This window comes from Mustela putorius, unplaced genomic scaffold (assembly GCF_011764305.1).
Source record: "Mustela putorius furo isolate JIRA1106 unplaced genomic scaffold, ASM1176430v1.1 tig00000785_pilon_pilon_pilon, whole genome shotgun sequence".
NCBI lineage: Eukaryota > Metazoa > Chordata > Mammalia > Carnivora > Mustelidae > Mustela > Mustela putorius.
Window position 1 is genome coordinate 177,992 of NW_025421480.1, and position 26,892 is coordinate 204,883.

Below are 26,892 nucleotides of genomic sequence, written 5' to 3' on the forward strand. Positions count from 1 at the left end.
AACTGTGTATTTTACCCCTATGCACTCTCTTAATGATTTGTTTTTTTAGACTGAAATCACTTCCAGCCATCAGTTATACTCCTGGTCTCTACATATGCACTTCTCCAAGCACAAATATTTCTTTTTCCTATTGGTCTGCCAGCCCTGTCAGAGCAAATTTCACTTTAAACTAAATGCTATGATACTTAAAACCTCCTGGATTACTCAGGCTGCTAGTGCGATCTATGACCTTCCAAGAATGACAGCTGAACTTTCCAATTTGCTTATACTGCTTGGGGAACTAGAAAGCACATGCCAAATAGGAAAACGTTTCTGATGTTGAACAGAGAGAAGTTCTTGTTGGAGGTGGGAGCAGGAGACTATTAAGTACTGAAAAATACTAATAAGAAATGAAAAGAAACTAAACATGCTGCAAAGTCTAAGACCTTGAGCATAATTCAAAAGTTAATACTAGTACTAAAAACTTTTCAGTCCAATATAAATGCCCCTCAGTTGCTATAATTTAAGCACCATTCAGAGTCTTAAAGTGATAATGTATTACCAAAATGAACAAGTTCAAGAGATGGAAGAGAACCTAAAATTATCACAGGTACTGTGCAAAATGGACTATTGCCAGTTCCCCATCTTTCTTCATGAAACAGAAATCTGACATATGGACACAGAGTAAATATGGCTATCTAGCATGCATGCTATATGCCCCTCTCTCAGAAATGAAAAATTAACATTAAGCTTCTGCTAAAACCTTGTCTCCCAAATCCTTAAATTAGTAGTACAGTGTGAGGATATTTTCATATAGTTTTAAAACCTTTCACTTTCAAAAAAAAACCTTTCACTTTCTTTTACTACTTTACACAAGAGGGGGACAAGTGTTTGTTATAAAAAAAATCTGAAAAATCTTATTGAATATAAGAAGCTTAATGTAACATTTCCAATTTATGTCATAGTCTACTTATTCACTTGTCTCAATAATTTTTAGGCTAATAAAAATCAAATGCTGGTTGATAAGTAGAGACTTATTTTGGTACCTAAAATCAAACCAAGTGACATTTTTCTAAAATTGAGGGTACAAGTATGGATAATAGAAACTATATTTTAATAAACTGAAAGTACATTGTTTTAGGTAGCTAAGCATGACAATGTGGAAATTTGATCCAAAATAATATTTATAATATTAAATGTACCACTAAGATGCATTGCCATACATTATTATGATATTTTAAAACATCTATTTTGGGCAATGTTACATAAATATTTCCATCCACTAATTCAATAATTTCAGTAATCACTAAAGGTCAGATAAATACTTCATAGTTATTTAGCATCCTCTAGAGCATTAAAAATCTCAGTATACTGTAGAATATGCCAACACTGCATTTATCACTACACAAACAGGTCCTAAAGTAAATCTCTACTCTTAAATTTCATAAGCTCTCCTGTCCTTGAAAATACATTGGTCTGCAAAACAAAAACAAAAATGAGTTTACTTTCTACTTATGTCTAAGGCCAATTTCAGATTGTCAAGACATGGACTGACTAAAGTCATTCTGTTCAAACAGACTGTGGTCTGTTGATGGCGAGACAAGGTATTTCTGTATCATCTTCACAGGATGGGTCCAACTACGCTTTGGGCACATGTGGCATTGACACCAAGCCAATTCGGTGTAGACTGGAATGTATAAGTATATGATACTAACATTTACCTTTCTGACTTATACCCTATTGCCATATTTTAAAGTTATTTTTAAAGCAATATAAGAAAACAACATACTTTTTTTCTCTATTACTGACACACATGGACATTTTTTCTCCCATAATTTAAGAACTGGAAATTATGTTTATTAGCAAGACTAACTTAAGTATGAACTTATCAACAACTCTTGAATTTTATTAAAGTGAGTGGAGTACAATGACCTCAAAACCAGAATATCTGGATATGATTTCTGCTTCTAATGATAAAATTTGTTACAGTCCATATTTGTAACTGTAGTAATTTTTTTTTTTTTGTAAAATAAGAATAACGGCTGTCCCTTTTAACATCTGCCTTGAGATTATTATACTTCCAAGTCTCTTACAAGAACAGTACAAAACAGTACAGAGACTCCTATATATTTGGTGTTGTTATTATTATGACATATGAAAATGATAGCGCTTTCCCTAAAAATACTTACGAAATTCTGGCTGCTCCTGCCATAAAATCCAGACAGTTAGGAGATACTCTATCATATGTGGCATGCTTCTTACACATGCTTTCTGTTTGCTTTTATGGGGCTGTTACATAATTCATAGAGATTTATGCCTACACGTAGGCAACTAATTGTTATTGCACTAAAATAATGCCATGGCCAATCATACCTTCCTTTAACCATAGTGAGACTAGACTGCTTGTATAAATAAGGTTACTCAAGCAAAACCCTCCAGATTCTATATCATGATTGATGCAAATGATACAACACATGTTGGGATGAAAAATACCAGGACTATCTCTTTACATGCTTCTTTACCTTATTTTATATTCAGTGAGTTTATTTTGAAAGTAGTAAATCAAGGATAAGGTTTTTAGTGATTCCACACAAATCGTCACTTCCCAAAGTGCACACGTTTCTGTACTCAGGTTTACTGCTGTTTGAAAAGGGCACAGGTCATGCATGTGTTTAGGACAGGCTATTTTCATTCTGTGATGTTCGTTATCTTGGGGTGGTGCCAACCTGACAATCTGGGACTTATAAATGAAGCTGGGCAACTAGCAGCAGAAATCTTCAGGGAGACGGGAATGCACCAACCATACATTTTTGAAATTATAGACAGTATGGGGTTTAGGCAGTATTTCAAGCTAGCATATAGGTATATCTATGTTAGTTTTTTCAAGTATGCACGACATGGGAAGATTACAAGTTGACTTACTTAAAATCACTATGGTGTCCACTTGCTGATGGCAAACAACACCCCCCACCTCAAGATTTTGGGGGAAAAAGGCAAGATGCAACTGTAAGAAATTGTAATAATTTCTTTTCTTGACTTAGTATATCCACAGAACAAGCTAAATTACAAAAGTCCAGTATTTACAAAGCCCTTAAAACCTGGAAAACTTAAAAAAAAACCTTTTGAGACTTTAAAGAATTCCTAGTCTTTTACCACTCCAAAAAAGATCTTAGCATGATCTTTGAACACCCACGGAAATGAAGTCTTATGGGGTTTCTTGTATCAATTTGAAAAGATGTAATATTTAGTCTACAGTTGCGATTTAGAAATGTACTTGCCTAGCTATGCTCATGGAGGCTTCCTCTCATCCTTGCACATTTGAGGGGCTCTAAATTAGCCACCGGACACTGTCCACACAAATTGGGATTCTTTTTTTAAGGCTGTATTGCCTTTTAATTTCTGACAGGCCAAAATGAGGTGCTTTGTTTTTGGCTGGAAAAGACCTGAAATGGAAAGAATTTCTGAAAAACTGGGATGTATTAACCTTAGATCAAGATAAAGAAAATAGGCTTAATTAATATATTTCTTGAGATATAATGCAGATTTATGCCACAAAAGAGAAGATATTTGGGAAATCATTAATCATGGCCCCTGTTTATGAGTCTTTTCAAAAAGACTTATAATCTTTAACAAAAAGGCCTTAAGAAAGCCTTTGTTGATGTGCCTTTCTAGTCTGAAACGAGACTGCAGAAATATGTGGCCTTTCCATAAAAACATAGACATACACAGATCTTGCATTCACCTACAATTAACTGTTAAGAAGAAGTATATACAGTATATACAGTTACTAATCATTCTTCTGAAATATAAAAACAAAGTAACATCTGAAAATTACTTCTCCTACAGGCTGTCCCATTTGTCTCTTTGAAGTACATGCGTTCTATTTTTCTTTTTTTTAAAGATTTTATTTATCCATTTGACAGAGAGAGAGAGAGAGATCACAGGTAGACAGAGGAGCAGGCAGAGAGAGAGAGGAGGAAGCAGGCTCCCCGCCGAGCAGAGAGCCCCATGCGGGGCTCGATTCCAGGAATCGGAGACCATGACCTGAGCCGAAGGCAGAGGCTCAACCCACTGAGCCACCCAGGCACCCCCATGCGTTCTATTTAATTAATAGAGGCACTAAGCAGTTATGAGATTACCAAGTGATTAGGGCTACTACTGAAAGGCTGCATATTGGCCTAAAATTCCTACAGGATAAAATCTATGGGATTATAGTCCATAATTAATCCCTGTAACTCCAGACATCTCTTCCACTTCCAAATAACCACCAGTGGGAGTTTACTGACTTTTTTCTTTTTTTCAATGATAAAACTTGATACATCTTTGTAATCTAAAACTGTTTCAGTTAAAAGTTTTGAGAGTTCATCCATAGTTATGACGTTAGTGTTAAAAGAAGGTCAAAGACTAAAATGTAGTGTCATGTGTTCCCTTGCGAGTATCTTTCTGCCTGCCTACCTACCTACCCACCTACCTACTTTGCCTAAAAATGAACCTTTGCTTAGGACATGGGAGGTATTAGAAATCAACATTCACATCACACTTTCATATAATGGCTCTCCTCAAATCTGGCAATTATTCAAATTATGTTTTGTAGGACACTGATGTATTTATAAAGAGGCATTGTCTCTATTACAAAGACACTGATGTATTTATAAAGAGGCATTGTCTCTATTACAAAGACACATCAAGTTGCTGTCTGGACTAACCTTTCCAAAGTGCCTACTGTTCTAATGAAGTGATTAAATTCTAGGGAATTACCACACCATTCAAGTATAATGTGTTATTAAAGAGCCTATATAACTCAAAAGGTTTATTTCAGTAATGATGTGGTTCTTTGTCAAGTATTGCTCTGCTTATCTTTTTTTTTTTTTTTTAAGATTTTGTTTATTTATTTGACAGAGAGAAATCACAAGTAGAGGCCCGATGCAGGACTCGAGATCATGACCTGAGCCGAAGCCAGCGGCTTAACCCACTGAGCCACCCAGGCGCCCTGCTCTGCTTATCTTAAAATGCAAAAAAAATCTGAATCTGTCCCTCTATTTGCTTTGTTATCTAAGAAAATTCATCATGACATCTTTAAAAATTTTTAACTTTATTTTTTCCAGCTTTGAGATATAACTGACATATAACATAATCAGATTATCTAATTTTTTTTCTTAAAAAAAATACTAAAGGTGTATAATCCTTTGTAATGGAAGTAAGTTAGGAAATGGCAATGCTCCAAACAGCATATTCTTACAACCTGTTTGCTAAGATATGGTGGCATCCTTTTCTAAAGATTAATTCTGTGTCCTCTACAGATTAAGGACAATTCAGAAGTGTACAGTGCATTTGTTTATTCATTAAATCATTTATTAATGATTAAATTTAGTAATCATCTTAATCAATTAAATTTATTAATTATTCATTTATTTAATCAAGGAGTAGGAATAACATAAAATGTATTAGATTTAGTATTAATTCCTTAATTTCCTTTCTAAGCCAGCTAACACAGTACCCTTAAATGTTTTCAAAGAAAGCTGATACAGAGAATAATAAGTAGGATATTGTAAGTCATTTCAAAAAATTATGTTTAAACCCTGAACTATAAGCTTCTCAAAGGGAAAGTGATCATTTGTCACTGATTCTATATCCCTAGAGCCCATTCAAGTGCTTGTCAATTAACAAGGTTACTGAGTAAAGGAAAATATAAGTGTGAAAACATTTAATGAACGCCCTTACCTAGAACATATCTTTATTTTATACTCTATAAAGTCAATTTCATTTGTCATTACTCTATAATTTCATTAAATTTCTTTAAGTAAAAGTTAAAGGTATCTTTCAGAAATAACAAAATAACCTCCAAGGGCATAAATGCTATACTCCTGATTTACTGATTACCAATAGGTCATCGTTACTTAAGACCCAGCAAAAGGAAAGTAATATTAAAGAAATCCCCTTTTACTCATTTTAAGTATGACACAGAATTTGTTTCTAATAGAACATAAGCTATTTGGTAATGAAAACTAATGTAAAACTTGTAATATCCCTTTTGGCAATAAAATTTTTTTATGGTAGAGAATGCTTACATTCAGTATAGATGAGTATTTCTTAGTAGATTAAAATAGATATGTAGTACTATAAGGCATGGATACTAAGAATTCCTTAATTCAATCCTAACTATAAAGGCAAGCATCTTTATTTGTATAAAATACTGCAATTCAAAAGACAGCTTTTATCTTATATGGGTCGTTCAAAATTTTCTCATATAGCACAGGTTCCTATCCCAAATTTTATAATACAAGCAGATTATATATATATATATATATATATATATATATATATATAATATATATATATAAAAATTACATATATAATAAATACTCTGCATTGTACATTTGAAAGATTACTGAAATGGTAAAAATTAAATATAAAATTAAGACACTGTGGGGCGCCTGGGTGGCTCAGTGGGTTGAAGCCTCTGCCTTCGGCTCAGGTCATGATCCCGGGGTCCTGGGATCGAGCCCCGCATCGGGCTCTCTGCTCGGCAGGGAGCCTGCTTCCTACTTCTCTCTCTCTGCCTGCCTCTCAGCCTACTTGTAATCTCTGCCTGTCAAATAAATAAATAAAATCTTTAAAAAAAAAAAAAAGACACTGTAACAAAAAAGCTAACACTGAAAATAAAATACAGCATGGGAAATGGAGTAAGACATGTATGTGTTTAAGTAATGGCTCTGACTCATTTATTAAACAAATAAGTACCAAGAACCAGATTCTGCCAGGCACTATAGATATAACTTTGAATAAGAAAGTCTAAGTTCTGGGTCTTCTGGAGACTACATTCTTGTGGAAAGAGGTAGATAAACAAGTGAGCCACAAAACAGATGATTCGCGTGCTACAACAGTGACTAGAGGATGGGGGAGAAAGAGCAGCTTTGATAGTTTCGTCAGAAAAAGACTTTGAGGAAGTAGTAGTTGAGGAAAAGGGAGGAACCAAGAAAGGCTTCAAGGTCTATGGCTTGACCTACATTCACTGAGATGGGAGATTAGGGGAGGACCTATTTGTACGTAAGAAATCAAAGTTACAGTTGATGATTTTATGAAACAATCAACTGAATGTGTTAAATAGTGACAGGAATGGTTGGTGCTCAGAGAAGAGGTCTCAGATGAAAACACAAGCTTATAGTTAGTATCTAAGGCCACAGAATCTAGATGAAAACCTTTTGGTAGTGGGTGTCATATAGAACAAAGCCAAAGTCCTGAAGTAAGCATTGTTTAAAGGTGAAAAGGAGGAGGAATATCCAGCACAGGACACTGGAAAGAAATGGAGAAGGGCTCAGTGGATAATCAGAAAAATGGGGTATCTTGAGAGATGAAAGAAGACAGATTTAAAAAGCAGGGCCTTGACATCTGTGCGAAACACTGCTGAGTTAAAGATGAGAAGGGCCCACTGGACCTGGCAATATGAAGATTACTGATTATTTCAACTAGACTGGCGAACCGAAGGGTAGATGGGAGTCTTTTGAGGAATATTACATAAAAGCAGTGAGAAATGGGTAGTAGATAAAACGTGATGTGGAGCCGAAGAGCATTTAACTGGGGGGTTCCAGTTAATGCTTGCTTTGCAGAAATTTTCTGTGGACTTTCAAATATAGAATTTTGGGAGGGGAATGGACTAATGGTCTGATGCAGATTTAAAGTGGCAGAAAAACAAAGAAACAGACTATAGAACAGCCTTCCCTACCAGATACAGAGGCTAAAATTTTATTTCAGCCTCAATCATTTTTTTTTACTTGCAAATGATGATGTGGTTTAAGTGCACAGACAGGCTTATTGGAAAACACAATAATTCCAAGAGAACAAACTAAAATCTTAAAGTTCAATATTTCTACACTATGTCTAACATCGGCTGGAAAGGCCCAAGGCCTTTAAAATCTTCCAGCCATTGCCCTCCTACCTCCTCCTCTCTTCTGGGGAAACTCACAACTGGCACTCTTCCCAAAGCAGGGCCTCCCTCTGTTTTATCAGATGCAACTTGACTGCCTCCAATTCAGAAATATTCTGAGTTTCAGTAATTTTCATGATTGTTTTTATGACAGTGATCTAAATCAATGAATGGGTACTATGCACTATTGATTTATCCCAACATTTTTACTTTTATGAGAGTAGAAATGCCTTACTTTGTGGAAACAGATGGCTATTGACAGTACTGTGACTTCAATGGTGAGAAACTAAAGGCAGCTTGCTTTCTTTTATATATAACTTATTCTATAATATATCCTATTTATATATTTAAATATGATCTATATAATCATAAAATATTAAGAGAGCATATTTATCAATGGTTATAACTTAAAATGGCCTCTAAGTGTGAATTTCTTGAGAGGGAAGTTAAATTTCTGTTACCCACTACAAAACAAGACAGAAGAAAAGATTAAAGGTGTGAGTGAAATAAGTTAACAACATATAGTAACTGAGTCAAATAATGCCTCAACTGAGATTTCACTGTAGCCAAAAGAGAAAGTAAAAAAAAAATAATAAGATTTTAATGTACTTCAGTATGCAGATATATATATTTAATAATGTATTAAATTCAGCTTGCTTATTGTGATTTTGAATTTCCATTGGTTTATTCAAGAGATTTATAATATTACTAAGTATGACCCATTTGATTAAGATAGTTCAGTGGATTCTTATAAAAATATTTTTACTTTAAGAACAGCTCTACTAATAAATTCCACTAAATACTATAGAATCTTCTCTACAATCAAAAGTGAAAAACAATGTTCTGACTTATTAAATAAATTCATTAGGTACAAATTTATGTTGAAATGGAACATACAACATAATCAAAGTAGTAACAAATCAGCTTATTTTATGTGAAGAGAAAGGAAGGCTTGGTCTTTCCAAAGCATTGAAGGGGACCCGGTTTGAATCTCAATGGTGGTGTACATGCACATGCACCCACCTCTTCACTCCTCCTCCTCAACACACACACCTTTCTCCCTTCAGTTTATTAACATTCTAAATCTTTCTCCCAGGTTTGGCTCTGCAACCCCTTACTTGATAAAGTAGGTCACTTAAAAGAAAGCCCAATAAAATGAATTACAAAGACAACAAGATTAAATTGATTGCACTGTTTTCATACATTGTAGCTAAAATTTTGCAAATATGCAGTTGGCTGTGGTTTGGCATTTAACAGCATGCGATCAGTGAGGAGGAGGAAATTTTATTCTCATTAACTGTTGCAGATTTACTGCAGTGAAAAGGGCTATGTAACCCGAGATGTGACAGTACAGAAAGATCAAAGCCATGCACTGGAAACTAAATAAACCCTCTGGCTACTTCCTGCAAGGAAAATTCACTCTGGCAATGTAAAACAGAGCCCAGTTAAAAACTACTCTCCGTTTTATGAGCTGTCACAGCAGCTCAAGTGGTTTGGACCGGCTGAGTTTAGAACATTATATTTCCTTGTTTTTGTCTTAGATACTTCTGTAAGCAGTTTTATAGATTTTTTTTTTAACACAATAACCAAAAAAATTTTTTAAAAAGGAATTCTTTTGGTTGAAACTGAGAAGGTAACCACTAAACTTATTAAAGCAGGCAGGTCTTCATTTGTACATTCTTTTCTCATTTACTACAGTTTAATATTTTGCTCTTAGATTTATTTGGCAATTATACATATACTTTAATAATTCATCTGCAATCTATACAATTCCTATTCAAAATAAGTGCAAATCACTTTACAGAACCCATATGGCTCATATATGCAGGGTAAGCTATTTGTAATAGCACATCTGGAAGGACTACGGGCAGTATGGGGAATATGGGAATTAATTAATATTATATTTAAAAACCTATAGGGTCTAGACTGCATGTTCTTTAAAACAAATAAGAAAAAAATATTTGGTTTAACATTTCTAATATAAGGAATTTTTAACAACTGTTCACAAATACTTAAATCACATTGTTAAATCAATCAAATCACAGATAAACTACAATAAGTCAACTTTAGATTAGAAAATATCTCTGAGTTTAGGAGTAAGCTCACTATCACTGAATCCAGATTTACAGGAAATAAGAGATGACATACTGTGTTTTCCTCTTATTTTTTTGGAGAGGGTGGTAGTGTTTATCAAATTGCTTATAATTTTGTTGTTTTGATTAGAATGTCATTAAGCAAGCCTTTATAATGCTAATTACATCCCATTCCTTTAAAAAAAAACTTTTTTTTTTTTTTTTAAACTAAGAGCATGTCACAAAAGCAGTTGTATCTGCTGATGAACTTTGGACTTTCTTTCCACTTAAATTTACAACTAATTTTTATATAACTCTAGAGTCAACAAAAATGTGATTAATACATATAAAAATGTATAAACTTTAACACTAGATAATCACTCTTAAAAGGTGGTGATATAATTAACTTCCCAGTCATGACTGCATTAACTCCCATGTCATTTCTTCTAGTACAAAGCTACACCATAATTGATGTGTTAACATTTTTATAGGATGTAGTCATAGTCATATTACTTTTCTTTAATTTATAGACTCAGTTATGCTGAATTTCATCTAAATAAAAGTCCTAATAAAGTGACAATAAATTTGGGTGTCTTTGGGAGCATCTTTTTGTACTTTATATATAGCTAACAAGTATGCCTCTAAAACTGCTCTGCACCAGACTGAAAATTACCAGAAACTTAACGAGGGTAGTTTTGTTGCCAACTTCTCTTGCTTCTAAATTTCCAAAGGAAAGTAAATCACTTAAAATATTTTTCCAAGTCAGGAGTATAATTTCTCTAGGATAAAACATCTTCCCAAGTTTCCAGGATTCTAAGCCTCGAATTTTGGCTAGTATTACAGTAACGTTTACAATTTGCTAATGCTGATGTGTGATAATCTAATAAAATCTGGCCTTAAAAGTTATGGGCCCAATTTACTAATAAAACCTAATTCAATTCTCCTTGGGAAATGCAAATCATTAGTGTCCAAGTAGCAGAACCAAATTTCCTTGCCTTTGTTAAAGGCTAGAAAGAAACTGTCTCTATAAAATGTCTAAATAAGTAAGACAAGTAAAACTAATATCTGAGAATTCGTGTTTAGGCATAAAACAACAGCATCATGTATCTAAACATTTACATTGGTTAATTGGCTAAATAAATGATTTGCATGAGATATTAACCTTCATAGATTGAGATTATTTTACTCATTTCATCCTCCTTTTTTATAGGACTAGATTATTCTGTGGAGAACCTAATGAACTAAGTACCTAAGACAATTTAATAGTAGTGAATTAATCAGTTAATGTGTTAATACATTTTTAACAACTTGCCTCCGAGCAATCTGAAGCACCGATTTGTAATAAACAATGTCATATGAATTGAAGTAGGTAAACAATGTCATGCTGCATAACAAAGACTACATATCTTACTCTGCATTTTTGTAACATTTACTCTAAGATACGCTAAAGCACAGTTCACTGTCAGACTAATAAATCTGCTTGCCTTTTGGAGGTCATAATGGTGTAAGAGTAAAGGCTTCCTTATTAGCTATCTGGTTTTGGACTAGTTTCTTAAAAATCTCTAAGTCTTCCTTTCTACATTTGTTAAAATAGGGATGATACTACTCTTCCCCTCACACACTATTGACAATTAAATGAAATACACGAGGATATAAATGCTAACCAAATGCAAGTTATCAGTCTTTGCATACTTTGACTTAGACCAAAAAAAGCAAAACAAAAACAAAAACAAAAATCCTTAAACATCTTATTTCTTGAAACTTAGAAGGTTCCTCCTATGACATTCCATCTTCTGAAGTAAAAAACAACTGGCAGAATTGCTATGAGAGTATTTAGAAAGAAAAATGCAATTTAATGCAAGAATTGTTATAGCAAGAGTCTCACAGTGTAAAAATAACTTTCTTGCATTGGTTTAATTTTCTCATCAGAACTGTGTTAGTCTCCTGTTTTCACCATACCACAAGTTTAAAAGTAAAATTTCATTACCTTAGATAAAATTTTACCTGTCACATGGCATTATTTCTTATAAGTGGTTCTATTGATTTTAAAAATTTTTACCATATATATTTTTTAAGATTTTATTTATTTATTTGACAGACAGAGATCACAAGTAGGCAGAGAGGCAGGCAGAGAGAGGGGAGGGGGGAAGCGGGCTCCCCGCTGAGCAGAGAGCCCGATGAGGGGCTCTATCCCAGGACCCTGGGATCATGACCTGAGCCGAAGGCAGAGGCTTTAACCCACTGAGCCACCCAGGCACCCCTCACCATGTATTTCTGATTTGTTAATATTGATGAAGGGAGGTAGAATTTAGAATTAGTATTATTATATTATAATTATAGCACTGATTACTAGGCTTGAAATACATGTTTACATATATTAAGAACAAAGCTATTTGGATAACAATACAATTATAATAAAAATTTGCACAGATTTGGGTATTTTTAGACCAAATCATATATCCTGAAACAGAGCAACTTTTCAAAGTAAATAGAATATTGTTGGTTACCCAACTCCATCAGCTTCTATATAGAAGTTCTACTCTAAGTGTTTTAATCATGACTTCACAAAATTGCATTTAAACTAAGAAGTAACTCTTGCAAATAACCCAAACTAGATACAGCCAAGAATAAATATTAGGGACCTATGCAAATGTGTATGCCAAGAACAGAGAGTCAATAAGATATACAATTGTGTCTTGCATATACAAAGCAGCCAGTAAGTTTTTGTCTTTTAATATTATACATTCTTTAGTAATAGGCTTATCTTAAAATGAAAATATGTTTACATATTAAGATTAAACCAATGAATCTCTTGTCATAATGTTTTAATACATGCAAATGAATATAAATGGAATGACCAAATACTCCAAACAGACTGCCGACTTTCATTACTAGAAATCAGAGATGTGGCAGTGCTATATTCGCTTTGTGCTATTAAAACATTATGGGTGAATAACATTTTTTAAAAGAATTTTCAAAAAGGAAAAAACAAGTTAAAAGATCTCTGTGATCAGTTCTTTAAAAAGTGGAGAGTGTAATGTAAAGTGATTACCTATTGTTAAATATATTTTAACCTATTTTGGCCTTCATATTTATGTTCTTAAATCAGAACACTGGTGTAATATAATCTGAATAAAATCATGTGGCACAAAAGCAGGTGCTAAAAATAACATTTACTCCACAATTAGATAAGGGTACACTACATTTACTAGACTCAGTGACATACACTTTGACATATGATCACTTATTTTTTAATAGTTTACCTATCTAATAACTTCATAAGTATAAGCCATTAGAAATGAAATTACAGAGCTATAGGAAGGGAACAAGGTAAGGATCTTTCTATTACCAAATACATTCCATAAAGATTTTACCCATTTAAATTCCCACAGAGGTATATCAGAGTACTTCTTTGCTCGTAGGGTAGGTATTAGTATTAAAGAAATTTTGGCAATTGATAGGTGAAAATGGAATCTGGCTGCTTTATTTTGCAATCACCATGTCTGAAAAAATCACTAAAGCTGGGAGTTTGTTAAAAAGGCTTCTCATGAATGTTCTCCTCTTGGAAAAATCAATAATCAAATAAATAAATAAAAAGCTATGATAATTTTTTTAAAGATCTTATTTATTTATTTGACATAGAGAGAGAGATGGCAAGTAGGCAGAGAGGCAGGCAGAGAGAGAGGGGGAAGCAGGCTCCCTGCTGAGCAGAGAGCCCGATGCAGGGCTTGATCCCAGGACCCTGAGATTATGACCTGAGCCAAAAGCAGAGGATTAACCCACTGAGCCACCAGGTACCCCTATAATAATTTTTGATAAAAATTCAATAGCACACTAAATACAGTAGTATTTTAGTGAATGATTATCTGTAAAGGATTTCATAAGTAATACCATACCAATTCATACCAATTCATTAGTTCCTAAAATGCTGCTGAACAAATGGCTGGCCTCAATGTCATTCAAAGGAACTATTTCTAGGAAGTTCTTTTCATTTTCTTTTGATCCTTCCATATAATTTCTATACTACTTACTCAGTAATGAAGGTCACTAAAACTTTATTAGAATAGAAGAGTATGGGTTATCAATTAAAATTGATACAGAACTTATCAAAGAGGGGATTTTATAGGCATATGTACATTTCTCTCAATATAAAAGAACTTTTTTTTTTTAAAGATTTGGAGCCCAATGCGGGACTCGATCCCAGGACCCTGGGATCATGACCTGAGCTGAAGGCAGCGGCTTAACCCACTGAGCCACCCAGGTGTCCCATAAAAGAACTTCTTGACTTGCCAAATTAAGGGTTGTAAGTAAGACAATAATTTGATTTCTTCTTTGAATAACTGCTTTGAAATAGTCTCATAATAAACAGTTCTAAGAATAATATGTAGTTCTGTAAACATTACACAATGGCATCTAGACAGAGTATGTAATTTTGGGGTTACTTTTTTCAAATGAAAAAACTGACTAAATAGCTGAATATAACTAAAGTGGCCTGAAAGCTAAAGAAATAAGTCTAATTTTGACATGTAGAATCCTTGTCTCAGGAAAAATTACACATTTTAAAATTTGGATAAAAGATTTTCTCTCTATATTAATTTGTTAGTTCTACTCAGGATGATTTTAAAAAGTGTTACTACCATTTCAACTGTGACTTAAATGTTTGAAAAAATAAATTAGAAAGAATGGACTAAAATGTGTGTATATATAATATATAATGTATACAATGGACAGAATAGTTAATGTCAAAGTATTCTCAGGAAAGGAAAGAAAGAGAAAAGCTATCTAAAACACAGAAAATGAAAGTGTAAGAATCAGATGGCTCAGTTAATGCAAACATCTATTTCATCTTTGACTCCAGTGAAATGGTCAGTAAATGACATCACTGTGCCAACCACAAAGAAGAACTCCAGGCCCTCTGAAAAATATTTTTCAAAGCCCCAAGGAAACCTAAGCAGTCTCTGCAATTTTTTTCCCAGTTTATGAAAATTGGATTCCTATAAAAGAAAAATGGACCATTTTTACTGCAACAAAAACTGATTTGTAAAAGCTGGAAGCAGTTTAAAAATACTCAACATGAGGTTCTTGTTAGTCTTGAAAAGTAAGAGTTATAATAAAAAAACGGTTCAAAAATATGGTGCAGATATATTGTATATAAGAGGAAAATAAGCGAGTCCTACTCCTATTATTTTTAATTAGCTTTAATAGCAAGTTCCACTTTACTTTCTAACACCAATTCAGATTTTTTCGGGGGAGTGTTGTTGGGGAGGAGATTTACATCTAACCCTTTGGGATTGGCAACTCTATAGCTAATGCCTTGGAGCCCTAATGTATTTTGCATCACCTCTAAATGTCGGGAAATTCTGGCGCCAAGAGGTTCAAACCGATAGTGACACATGTCTAAAACCCTGCTTTTGCTGTCCAACTGCCAGTATCTATTTTATCAAACATCCAGTCTCCCCTGCAGAATAGGATAGATGAGTTTAACAATTTTCACTGTTTCCAATTAAACTGCCTTGGTTTATTGCAAAAGTGTAGGCATTCAGATTAAGAAGGATCCCCTGACTTAGATTTTTAAGAAAAAAATACCTATTTAAGCGGTTTAAATAATTCTCTAAATTTGGCTTAGTGTCCTATTACTAAACTTTGTCATTTTAGGAATAAAGTGAAGAATTTTTCTTTGACCAATTAAAAAAACCTCTCTTATCATACAAATTAGAAATTTATTTTTTACTTTTCAGGAATGTGGGATCATCTACTTTACATGAATCCACTGGAACTAATATGTTAAAAAACTACAAGGACAGAGAAGCCATGAATACTAGCTGGAGAGCACGCCACTTGGCACTGTCCTATCATTTCACATTCTCGAATCATTAAAAACAATGGTAAAGATAAAAATTCACATTTATACATTAACTTTTAAAACATTCTTTAACTTGACAGTGCTTCTTTATCAAAGACATATGATAAAGTTAACAGGCAAAATTTTTTAAGTTATCTGGACAATTTCCCTGATTTAAAGGAAAAAACCCCTCAAAATAGGTAACGTTTCCACTTTTTACAAGTATTTAAAGAACAGTGTTTTCAATATTCAGAATTCAATCAAGACATTATACTTAGAAATTTCATAGTTAACTCCAATTTTTCATGCTGCCCATGAAGTCTGCATATTCTCATCTTTCCAAAGGAGATGAAGAACAAGAGTCCAATACCCTCTGTTCACATTTCTCAAAAAATACTCATTTTGTTTAAAATATTCCTATTTTGTTAAAGCAAACAGTTTCAAAAGTAGTATTTTAAGGCAATGTTATTTGGTCTAATTGGCTTTAAATTTACCTACTGGATATCAGAAGCTAAAAGGTAGCCATTAGTTTAAAATTTCACATCTGGGACAGTATGTAGCAAAAATGATCATGCTAAGTATGTGAATAATTATGTAGCAATTTAAAATACTTAAATCTTTGCAGAATTAAAAAGTAAGCCAGAGTTTAGATCCATGGTTTGTTACTATCAAAGAAGAGCATAGAAATCCTATTAAAAGAGAATCCTAACTAACCAAAAATGACTGAATAAAAGAAAGAGTAAATGATTCCAGAGTAGGTCAATAAAACAAAATGTAGCAAAAAGCAACCATGAGTATTTGGCTATACTGTATACTTTCTCTGCATCTCTGCTGATACAATTTACAGTCCCTTGTTATTTGATCTATTACTTACAAAAAACTGAGGAAATTCATTGTAAATTATTTCTTCTGGAAATAAAAAGAGAAAATGATACAGTTATGTGATTTAAGGCCTGAAAAATTACAAAAGACAAGAGATGAAAGACATAACTTTCTCAGGGGAAGTTTTTTTTTTTTTTTACAGGTCAACAATTCTCAAATCAAAATGATTATAATAAGTAAGTATTTCACTCCTTTGATTTGAAAAAATAGTCTACAGTATGTTTTGTGGCTAATCCTTTAAGCCAAACATTACTGTGATGTATCTTTTACGATGTAAAAGAAGCTACTGAAATACTTTTTTTCCTTGCGAAGCAACTGAAAGAGCCTTTCCCAAAGTCTTTTTTTAAAAAAAGTTATTAAAAACAATCTGAGGATTTTGAAGGGGCGAGGAGGTGGGAGATTGGGGAACCAGGTGGTGGGTATTATAGAGGGCACGGATTGCATGGAACACTGGGTGTGGTGCAAAAATAACAAATACTGTTATGCTGAAAATAAATAAAAAATAAATTAAAAAAAAAGTTATTAACAGAACTGGGGAATAAAATCCTGAAACCTTTGGACACAATATATAATTTACATTTTACTGTGTACCTGTATTTCTTTTTTTTTTTTTTTTAAGATTTTATTTATTTATTTGACAGACAGAGATCACAAGTAGGCAGAGAGGCAGGGAGAGAGAGAGAGAGAGAGAGAGGGAAGCAGGCTTCCTGCGGAGCAGGGAGCCCGATGCGGGGCTCGATCCCAGGACCCTGAGATCATGACCCGAGCCGAAGGCAGCAGCCCAAACCACTGAGCCACCCAGGCGCCCCAATGTACCTGTATTTCTTAAAACACTTTTATTGTTTTATAAAATGACCATTTTTGAAAACCAGAAATGAGGTTTTGCTGATTGAGCTCCTAAGTCCACTGCTTGAATATTCAATTTTAATGAAAGTTTCAGGTTCTTAATCATGTAATTATATTAAAAAATGAAGGCAAGTCTTTCTGAAATTAGTAATGCATGATTAGTATTAGTCTGCTTTCTTTAAATTGGCAAGATCTGCAGGAGATACCAAAATAATGTTTTTGTTCACAGTGAAACATAAATGGCACAATAATTGATCTTGTAATGCTATCAGCAAAAATTTCAATATAAATAATTAGGATTATACACCCAAATCATTTCTTCCTTTTCCAATTATGTTTCAGAAAACACTTACAGTGAATTGTCACATGATGGAGTATAGTAGTTACAATGATTAAACAGAGCCTCTATTTAAATAATTATAGCTAATACAGACAGAAACATCAGAAGCAATCAAAAGCCATATGCTTTCTGATATTTAACCATGTTTAACTTTTATGTCCTGAGGCAAGGAGTTTCTTACCATGACAATCCAGTACACCAATGAAACTATTTCCGAAGTGTTATTATTTATTTAAAGTCCAATAAAGAATCCTGAGTCCACTAAAGAATATGGAACTATATATGATGTTATACTGCATTTCGTGTACTACTCCTACGTTTTCAACATGCTTTTAAACTTTGGGTCACAACCATCAATGAACTCTGAAATTGGTAGGCTGCAATCTGTATTTCAAAGATGAAACAGAATAGGATAAAACAATATATATTTGTGCATTACAGGTAATAAGAATAATTACCATTTAACAAATTTTTTGTTTTACTTATATGTATAGATATGTATATATATAGACAAATATATAAACATATATATAGCATATCTTTGTGCTTGCACTAGGTTGCAATATGAAATGTATTGCTTTATGTGAGCTGTGATAAAAAAAAAAAAAAAAGACCGAAACACTTAAAAGTCAACTACTGTATGCTATGTTTCCTTCCAAGTTAGGCATCATTTTATATTAGAAAGAACCTAAACTTTGGGGACATACAGACCGGAGTTCAAACTTTCTTCTCTCCCACCCTATTCATGTGATTTGGTTATTTAAATTTAAATTGTTAGAGACTTGAGTTCTTCATTTGTAAAATGGCTGCAATAATACTTGCTTTAAAACACTGCTGTGCAGGTGGCAATAAATGAAGAATATTCATAAAACAGACTACGCATGACAGATGATCAATTTTGTTTACATTAATTATTGGATTAAAATGGCTTATTATAAGTGATCATTAAGAATTATAACATATTGGTCATAATTTTTTTTAAAGAAAAAAAAGAGTCTGAAGGGCAACTAGTCTCTACCCATTCACTGAACCAGTGTAATGCGAAATTTCAACAGTCAGACTACATCGAAAATATTACACCCCTAAGAGTGATATGAAGAGGAAAATATTGTGCACACTTTCTGCTAAAATTTGAAAAATCTATGACACCAGTAACAGAGTGAGTATCTGCTGGGAGAAACGTCACTGTAATTGTAGAATGAGGCTGGCATACCATGTTTTGTTTTTTTTTTTCTTTTAAATATTTTATTTGAATCCCATGCAGGGAAGAATAGTCTTCAATTGAATCAAAGTGTCAACTTTTAAAAACAGTGATGTCTGAGTAATTATTAAAATACATGTATTGTGTTCTTATATTTTCCTGGCTTTGGAAAGCACTTAGGAAACAATGTGAGTTCATTAATTTGGCAATGAACTGTCTATTTCAATGGACAGCCTGTATTTTCCAAAGTGATGAAGCATTTTTTTTTTCAGATCTGCAATCTTCATTTTTTAAATATAAAAAATGCGACTCTATAAGTTAATTTGATATCAAACAAGCATGTTCTTGAAAATATTGAGGTTTTTTTTTCCTCTTTAATGAAAACAGAGAAATGGGGGAGTGAAGAGAATTCTAATTTTTCAAAAAACAAGGGAAACACCATATATTAGATTTTTCTTGAAAGACTATTTACCTGCCAGGAAATGAATGCTGCCCAACTACATCTCCATTTTGAAGGTGATAATCATTGAAGAAGTCTGGACTTATGGCTCCTTCAGAGGCAATTAATCCATCTAGAAAGAAGGAAAATTGGTAACTAGTGAAACTTATTGGTAGGGAATAAAAAGGAAATAATGCTAAGAAGTAACACAACAGAAAATAATCTGTATATTTAATCTGGAAAGAGAAATGTTAGCACGACATGCTACTCTCTCTGGGACCAAGATAAGACAATACATACTTAAGCCTTCACAACAACGCAGCAAAACAACTGAACACTTATTGAGCACCTACTATGTGGTAGCACTACACTAGCACGGAGATAAATAAGACAATCTCTGCCTCCAAGGGACTTATAGTCTTGTATAAAAACAGAGAAAAAATAAGGGGTGAGGTGAAGTAGTATGTGATAGTAAGGATGGTCCCCGCTAAGAAACCAGGATGAACAAAGACAACGAGACAGTAAACAACATGGTGTGAGTAATTTCACACCCAGACTGCTTCATTTGTGTAGAATAATTAAGAAATTAGGTATTTCAAGTGAGTTAATTTCTAAGTAAGCACTGCTCGACACTTTCAGTGCCAGCCTTAAAATACACACGCAAACTTGGGTTAGAAATGTTTGGAAGTGTATTTTATATTCTCTGTGTTTTTAAAAAGTATAATGAACATAATATATTACTCCTTGATGATTTAATCTTCATGATAAGTTTCAATTACTTTTTGGTCATGCCCTGAGTTATTAGATTTATTGGACTACCTATACTAATTTGCTCTACACCACTCTGCTTTTGAGAAGTTCTTTTTCTTTGTTTATAAAGTACTCCTTTTTCTTTATCTAAGTCTTTATTATTGCTTCCTGCTTATTTTAGAAAGATACTACTTTCTTATTTACTCTAATATAATCTAAGATAACCTATTATTGATAGAATTATGAATCAGTTAAGAATAAGAAAAGAATTTGAGGCAAAAAGCTGTAAGTGATGGTTTCTGGGCTGACCAAGCATAAAAGAAATGTATTTCTGTATGTGGCTTTTGTAATAATTACTTGGGAAGCTGGCAGGGCTTTTGAAGTTTCCTTTTCTGAAAGTATTCTGGGTTGTTAAGTGACCTATAGATAAATGTGGGCTAGGTCATACAACATTGTTTAAAAAGTTGGCATAGTAAGCAGCAAATTATTTACTCACCAGATGGTCATTTACATCTACCACTTGCATAAAATACTCTGTTCGGTTCTAGGGGAATTACAAAAAGTTCCAATACCTAATTTCTGTTTTCAAGAATTTTAAATTAAGTGAAACATAAGGCAAACACTTAAGATGCAATTAAATAATACATTTATTTAATAAATGACACACAGCAGGAATGGATGTAAGTAATGAATGAGTGCTGCAGGCAGAGGAAGGTGTAGAGAGATTGCTGTGCTCTGTAGGGGTTAGAAAATCTTACTTGGGGAGGAGGGAGGCAGAGGCATAACTGATTTGAGTCTTGAAAGACTGGTAGCAATTAATGACAAAATCTATTTGAGGAGCAAAGTTATTACAAATCAAGTGAATGATAAAATTAAGTAATAGTGTTGGCAAGTGAAATTAAGTAATAGTGTTGGCAAGTGACTAAGTGAGGTGATTTGTATTTCTGTACGACCCCTGTACCCCTTTTTTGTTACATATCGTATACTAAAGATTTGTATTATTATATAATTGTTGAATTGCTAATGAGTATCTTTGGTATAATCTCTTATTTAGTAAATTTTAAATATTTAAGAGGTAGCTTAAAAGTATCTAATATTTAGTCCAATTTCCATGTTCTCGAAAAGTTAATAAATCAAAAGACCAGCTAAACAAAAATGGTTACAAAAAATGAAATTATGGGAAATGCCAAGACACAACAGATTGAGAATTAAGCAGTTTGCAATAATATTTTACATGGATTGAAGACTTCTTACAGGAGTGCGGCTAAAATTAACAAGGTTAAGACCACAAAAATCAGTAAGTTCCTCTGTTAAATTAAAACCAAATAATTAAAGGTCAAGTTTTAAGGAATCTGTGAATTTCCGAGGAACACAACTAAGTAGCGTGCCAAAATAAAATATTTATCGCTCTTTGAAAGTGAATACAAAGATATTCAGCATGCTAGTATTATAGAGGATTCTGATACCCAGAAAATAAATACAACCAAATAAAAAGACACATGAATTGTATTTTAAAAGTTTACATATGAAACATGACCTAATGAAGTAAACTGGATTAAGAAGAAATTAAATGAAAAACTGTCATCCATTTCTCAACATCTTCATTTTGATTTGGAGCTCCCACTGTCTTCAAAGGGAAAAATGAGTAGCAAAAGGATAAAGGAAATACAGAGAACTACAAACTAGAAGCTCATCAAATAGAGATCAAACTAAAAATGTCTAAGTTTAAAGATTCAGCCAGCAATTTTATAAACTTTTATACTTATATTAATTTTTAATAATCTGAGAGCACAGCAATTCATTCAGTAAATTATAGCTTCTACTGTGTCCTTTATAATGTCTTGACAAAATTTAGGCAGCTCTGCTGTATGGGCAATCTTTCTTTACTAGAATGAGAAAAAAAGGTGAAAGAATGAGGAATAAAAGTGAAATTCCATCTTAGATAAAATCCTCAACTCAAACACCTCAACTTCTTTGGAATTACCTATTTGTTTCTTAGCATTCTGTATCCCAAATTAATTCTTTTATAGAAGTAATACAAAGGAATCATATATTCCTGATTACAAAATCCAGCTAAACCTAAGAATGTTCTTCCAAAGCTCCTACTCTAACCTTGATAGCGACAAGGAACCAAAGAATTTCATGAAACATTTAAACTACCAGAGAACAAACAGAAGACAGAGATGATACACACCAGAGCCCTTTGTAAGCTGCACAGCTTTATAAACTTTTTGGTTACTCAATTATATGAAGCCTCTTAGACCACAGCTACACAACACACCTTTTTGAGGTGCTCCCAGTAATGATGATAAATAGGACTATGAGTAAAATGGGGTCTATACTGGGGCAAGAAAGAAATCAAAGCAAATTTATCGGGAGCACAGGTAATTTATCAACTTTCTGATTTTTATTTTATTTTATTTTATTTTTTATAAACATATATTTTTATCCCAAGGGGTACAGGTCTGTGAATCGCCAGGTTTATACATTTCACAGCACTCACCAAAGCACATACCCTCCCCAGTGTCCATAACCCCATCCCCCTCTCCCAAGCCCCCTCCCCCCAGCAACCCTCAGTTTTCAACCTTCTGATTTTTGCAACCCAGTAAAAAACTGGCTTATAGAGATTGTGAATAAGGTAAAATAGGGGCGCCTGGGTGGCTCAGTGGGTTAAAGCCTCTGCCTTCGGCTCAGGTCATGATCCCAGGGTCCTGGGTTTGAGCCCTGCGTGGGGCTCTCTGCTCAGCGGGGAGCCTGCTTCCTCCTCTCTCTCTGCCTGCCTCTCTGCCTACTTGTGATCTCTCTCTGTCAAATAAATAAATAAAATCTTTAAAAAAAAAGTTTTTGTTTACCTGTATGTTTCTGTGATATGTCTTATAAGGTGTAGCTCGGTAAGTTTTGATTTTTCTATTTTAGCAATTTCTTTTTCTCAGTTTCTTCATTATTGATATCTGTTTTCTCCCAGACAGTCACAATTTCACTTTTGACTCATTCACTAAAAAGCCCAATATTATGTTTTTATTTGACTTTAAGAAATAAAGATTATTTCAGTAACAATATATATAAGAAGATACTGAGTTATTTTACCTTTTTTTTCCCAAGATCTTATTTATTAATTTGACAGATCACAAGTAGGCAGAGAGGCAGGCAGAGAGAGAGGAGGAAGCAGGCTCCCTGCTGAGCAGAGAGCCCAATGCGGGGCTCGATTCCAGGACCTTGGGATCATGACCTGAGCCGAAGGCAGAGGCTTAACCCACTAAGCCACTCAGCCGCCCCGAAAACTATGGTTTTACAAATAATCCTGAGACAGAAACAAACATTGTAAGCTTCATATTCCAGAAATATATTCACATATTAAATGCTAAGATTAAGATTCAGCAAGTTGATGAAAAAACAACAAAAAAGTCATTTAGAAATATGTAGTGGTAAGACAGCTTTATAAATTATACTTCCTCTGTGGGTAAACATGTTAAAGCAAACAGCATCATTTTTATGATGGAATAGCAAATTACTCAGTGACTACATTCACAATAATTTTAGACTCTAAGGAAAAAAATACCATAACTAAAGGAGATTGTAGATTCCTATTTTCTTTTGACAACACTAAGATGCTTTTTAAGGGGGCGCCTGGGTGGCTCAGTGGGCTAAGCCTCTGCCTTCAGCTCAGGTCATGATCTCAGTGTCCTGGGATCGAGCCCCACATGGGGCTCTCTGCTTGGCAAGGAGCCTGCTTCCCCCTTTCTCTGCCTGACTCTCTGCCTACTTGTGATCTCTCTCTCTCTCTCAAATAAATAAATAAAATCTTAAAAAAAAAGAATAAAAAGAGAGAAACACGTATTTTCACATATTTAACAGTTTGAAAATATAGAGGGCAGTACTGATGAGTAGGCAGCAACAAATGCTATTTCATTTTAACATAAAAGATAAGACCCAGGGGATCACAGGCCACTTAACTTCACCTCTGTGGCTGAAAAGCTACTATGGCTGCTTTCATCAGAGGCAGCCTATAGTTTCATGCATACCGGGGACTTGAATAAGATGGCTCAAGTGTTCAAACAAATCTGCAGTTTTACAAATTTCTCTGGTGTTTCTGAAGATGCAACTGCACACAGTGAAAGACAAGAGACTGCTGTTATCTAGGTTTCATGATATGCATCAAGAGGTACCACAGATTCATTTAGTTGAACTATTCATGGACACGAACTAGGGAAAATAACAAATAAACTAAAATAATATAGATGGCTTGATATGAGACCTTTATCTTTATTAAACTCATTGCAATGTAACCTCCACTGTTAAATGTCTACCAGATCATCAGTCTACAGAGATTAAAAAAAAATAAGGATATCTAATGATTATATTCTACTCCTCAAATGCTTGAATTTATTTATTTTCCCATCAGCTGTGGTTGCTTCTAAATTTTGATATATAAAAATATATATAATTCAGATCTCTCACAAAAGCACAAGTTGTACATTTTAATTATAAAATATCTCAGAAAAATATTTATGATTTTCACTTTAAGAGGTTAACCTATGTAAATTAATTTTGGGAATGTGGTATAAATTTTAGAAATTTGTTCTGAAGTTCTAATCATATTAAAACAACAAAGTTGAACACTGAGATGGTTAAAAGTTTTATTCAATTTTGGAAACTAGTAATTGATTCACACTGAAAAGTAGCCATCAATCTTCAAAGCAAGAAACCTGATTCTACAGAATTCTGATTCTGGTTGAAAAAAAAATTCATATCATATATATTTTACATCATTTTACTTCATGAATATCTGAATATGTAAGGAACAGCTGCTTGCCATTACTGAACTAAGGCATTCTGGTTAGCTGAAATTAATGATCTACTCCATCTGGTTTGAAACACAAGGCAGTATTTCATAACTACTGTAAAGTTCAGTTTGGAATAAATTAATTTAATTTTTAAAGTAAAGTATCAATTTCCCAAGATTCTAGTATCTATACCAAGTATAAAAATAATACAGTATTTATGGGCAATTTGCACAAAACAAAATTATGAAAATAAAGTGTGATGAATACATAGCAGGGGGAAAAAGCCATTAATTGAGACACAATATTTTAATGTTTTTCATATCCAACCTGCTACAGATCTTAATTAAAAATCCTTTTCCTGGGGTGCCTGGGTGGCTCAGTCATTAAGTGTCTGCCTTTGGCTCAGGTCATGATCCCATGGTCCTGGGATCAAGCCCTCTGCTTGTGTTCCCTCTCTAGCTGTGTTCCTCTCTGTCAACTAAATAAATAAAATCTTAAAAAAAGAAAAAGAAAAAGAAATTGTTTTCTTCCTCACAACTAAATGAGTTCAATGAAGTAATATTAGTATTGGCAACAGTGCAACACTTTGACAGAATATGCAGAAACTTACCAAATCTTTGTGTCAAGCTCATCCTTGGAAAAGGCAGTATGACAGAATCAACAGTTATAAGTATATGATTTATATAAAAATTAAGTTTTACCCTAAAAACACTAGCAGAGTTAGAAGGAAAAAGGTTTAAGTGTCTAAATCTTCCCAACCAAGTAGAGTTAACTAGTTCAAAATGAAAGCAAAACCATGGTATAATGAAATACATTGGAAAACAAAACATAAATTAGTTAAGTTTACATTTTTTTAAAAGATTATTATTTATTTGACAGACAGAGATCACAAGTAGGCAGAGAGGCAGGCGGGGTTGTGGGGGCAAGCAGGCTCCCCGCTGAGCAGAGAGCCTGATGCAGGGCTCGATCCCAGGGCTCTGAGATCATGACCTGAGCCGAAGGCAGAGGCTTTAACCCACTGAGCCACCCAGGCACCCCTAAGTTATACATTTAAATAAATCCCAAATAGAGTAAAAATGAAAACCCTGAGAATGTCATTTTAAGTTATACAGTCTAGAAAGTAATAAACTGGGTTTGGGGGTTGGGTGAGCCTGGTGGTGGGTATTAAGGAGGGCACGTATTGCATGGAGCACTGGGTGTGGCGCATAAACAATGAATCTTGGAACACTGAAAAAAAAAGTAAAAAAAAAAAAAAAGTAATAAACTCAGAGTAATGTTCCTGGGTACAACATTTTTTTATGGAGGTCACATCAAAGACTAAGTTGGAAAAAAAGGTGAGTTAACAGGTTTGCATGGTGTGTATGGATGGTACTTTTAAAATTATTTGCAGAACTCCACTTAAATACTACAAGAAGTGCTTCCAAAGCTTGGGAACGAGCAAGGCTGGTCGACCAAAATCCCTATTTATGGCACACAAGCTATTTAATTTTGCTTTGGTCATCACCTTACCTGAGTTGTAGAAGAGGTCAGGTCTTTCAAGAATGTCCCCTTCATGGATGTACGGCTCAATGCGATCATCTCCGTACAAGTACTGCTCACTCTCATCCAGCTGGCGGCTCTCTACCATCTCCAGCCACTGGGAGTTATGCCAGCGAAACTTTTCACTCTGAATTTTCTTAGCCCATTCTTCATCATATTCCTATTGAAAACAAATAGGTATATTATGTAAGCTTATAAAGGAACTACCTTGGCCCTCAGATATTAGTACTAATTTAGAGGCTCTTTGTTTGGGTCAAAGGGAACATTAAAATACCTGTCAGAATTAATTTATAC

General features: G+C 33.8%; 1 protein-coding gene across 4 annotated transcripts in view; it reads right to left on the reverse strand.

Moving 5' to 3' along the window:
* KIFAP3 (kinesin associated protein 3) overlaps positions 1-26,892 on the reverse strand; it is a 178,659-nt gene that overhangs the window by 9,826 nt on the left and 141,941 nt on the right. For 2 of the 4 annotated variants that reach the window (XM_004756679.3, XM_045084583.1), the window contains 3 exons: positions 26,569-26,758; positions 19,559-19,658; positions 3,252-3,422 (listed from right to left, as the gene is read on the reverse strand). In XM_004756679.3, coding sequence (XP_004756736.1) covers positions 3,308-3,422; positions 19,559-19,658; positions 26,569-26,758 — 405 coding nt within the window. In that variant the 3' untranslated portion in view covers positions 3,252-3,307. Of the gene's footprint in view, positions 1-3,251; positions 3,423-19,558; positions 19,659-26,568; positions 26,759-26,892 lie in introns of those variants that run through there. The other 2 variants (XM_004756681.3, XM_004756680.3) reach the window with 2 other exon arrangements.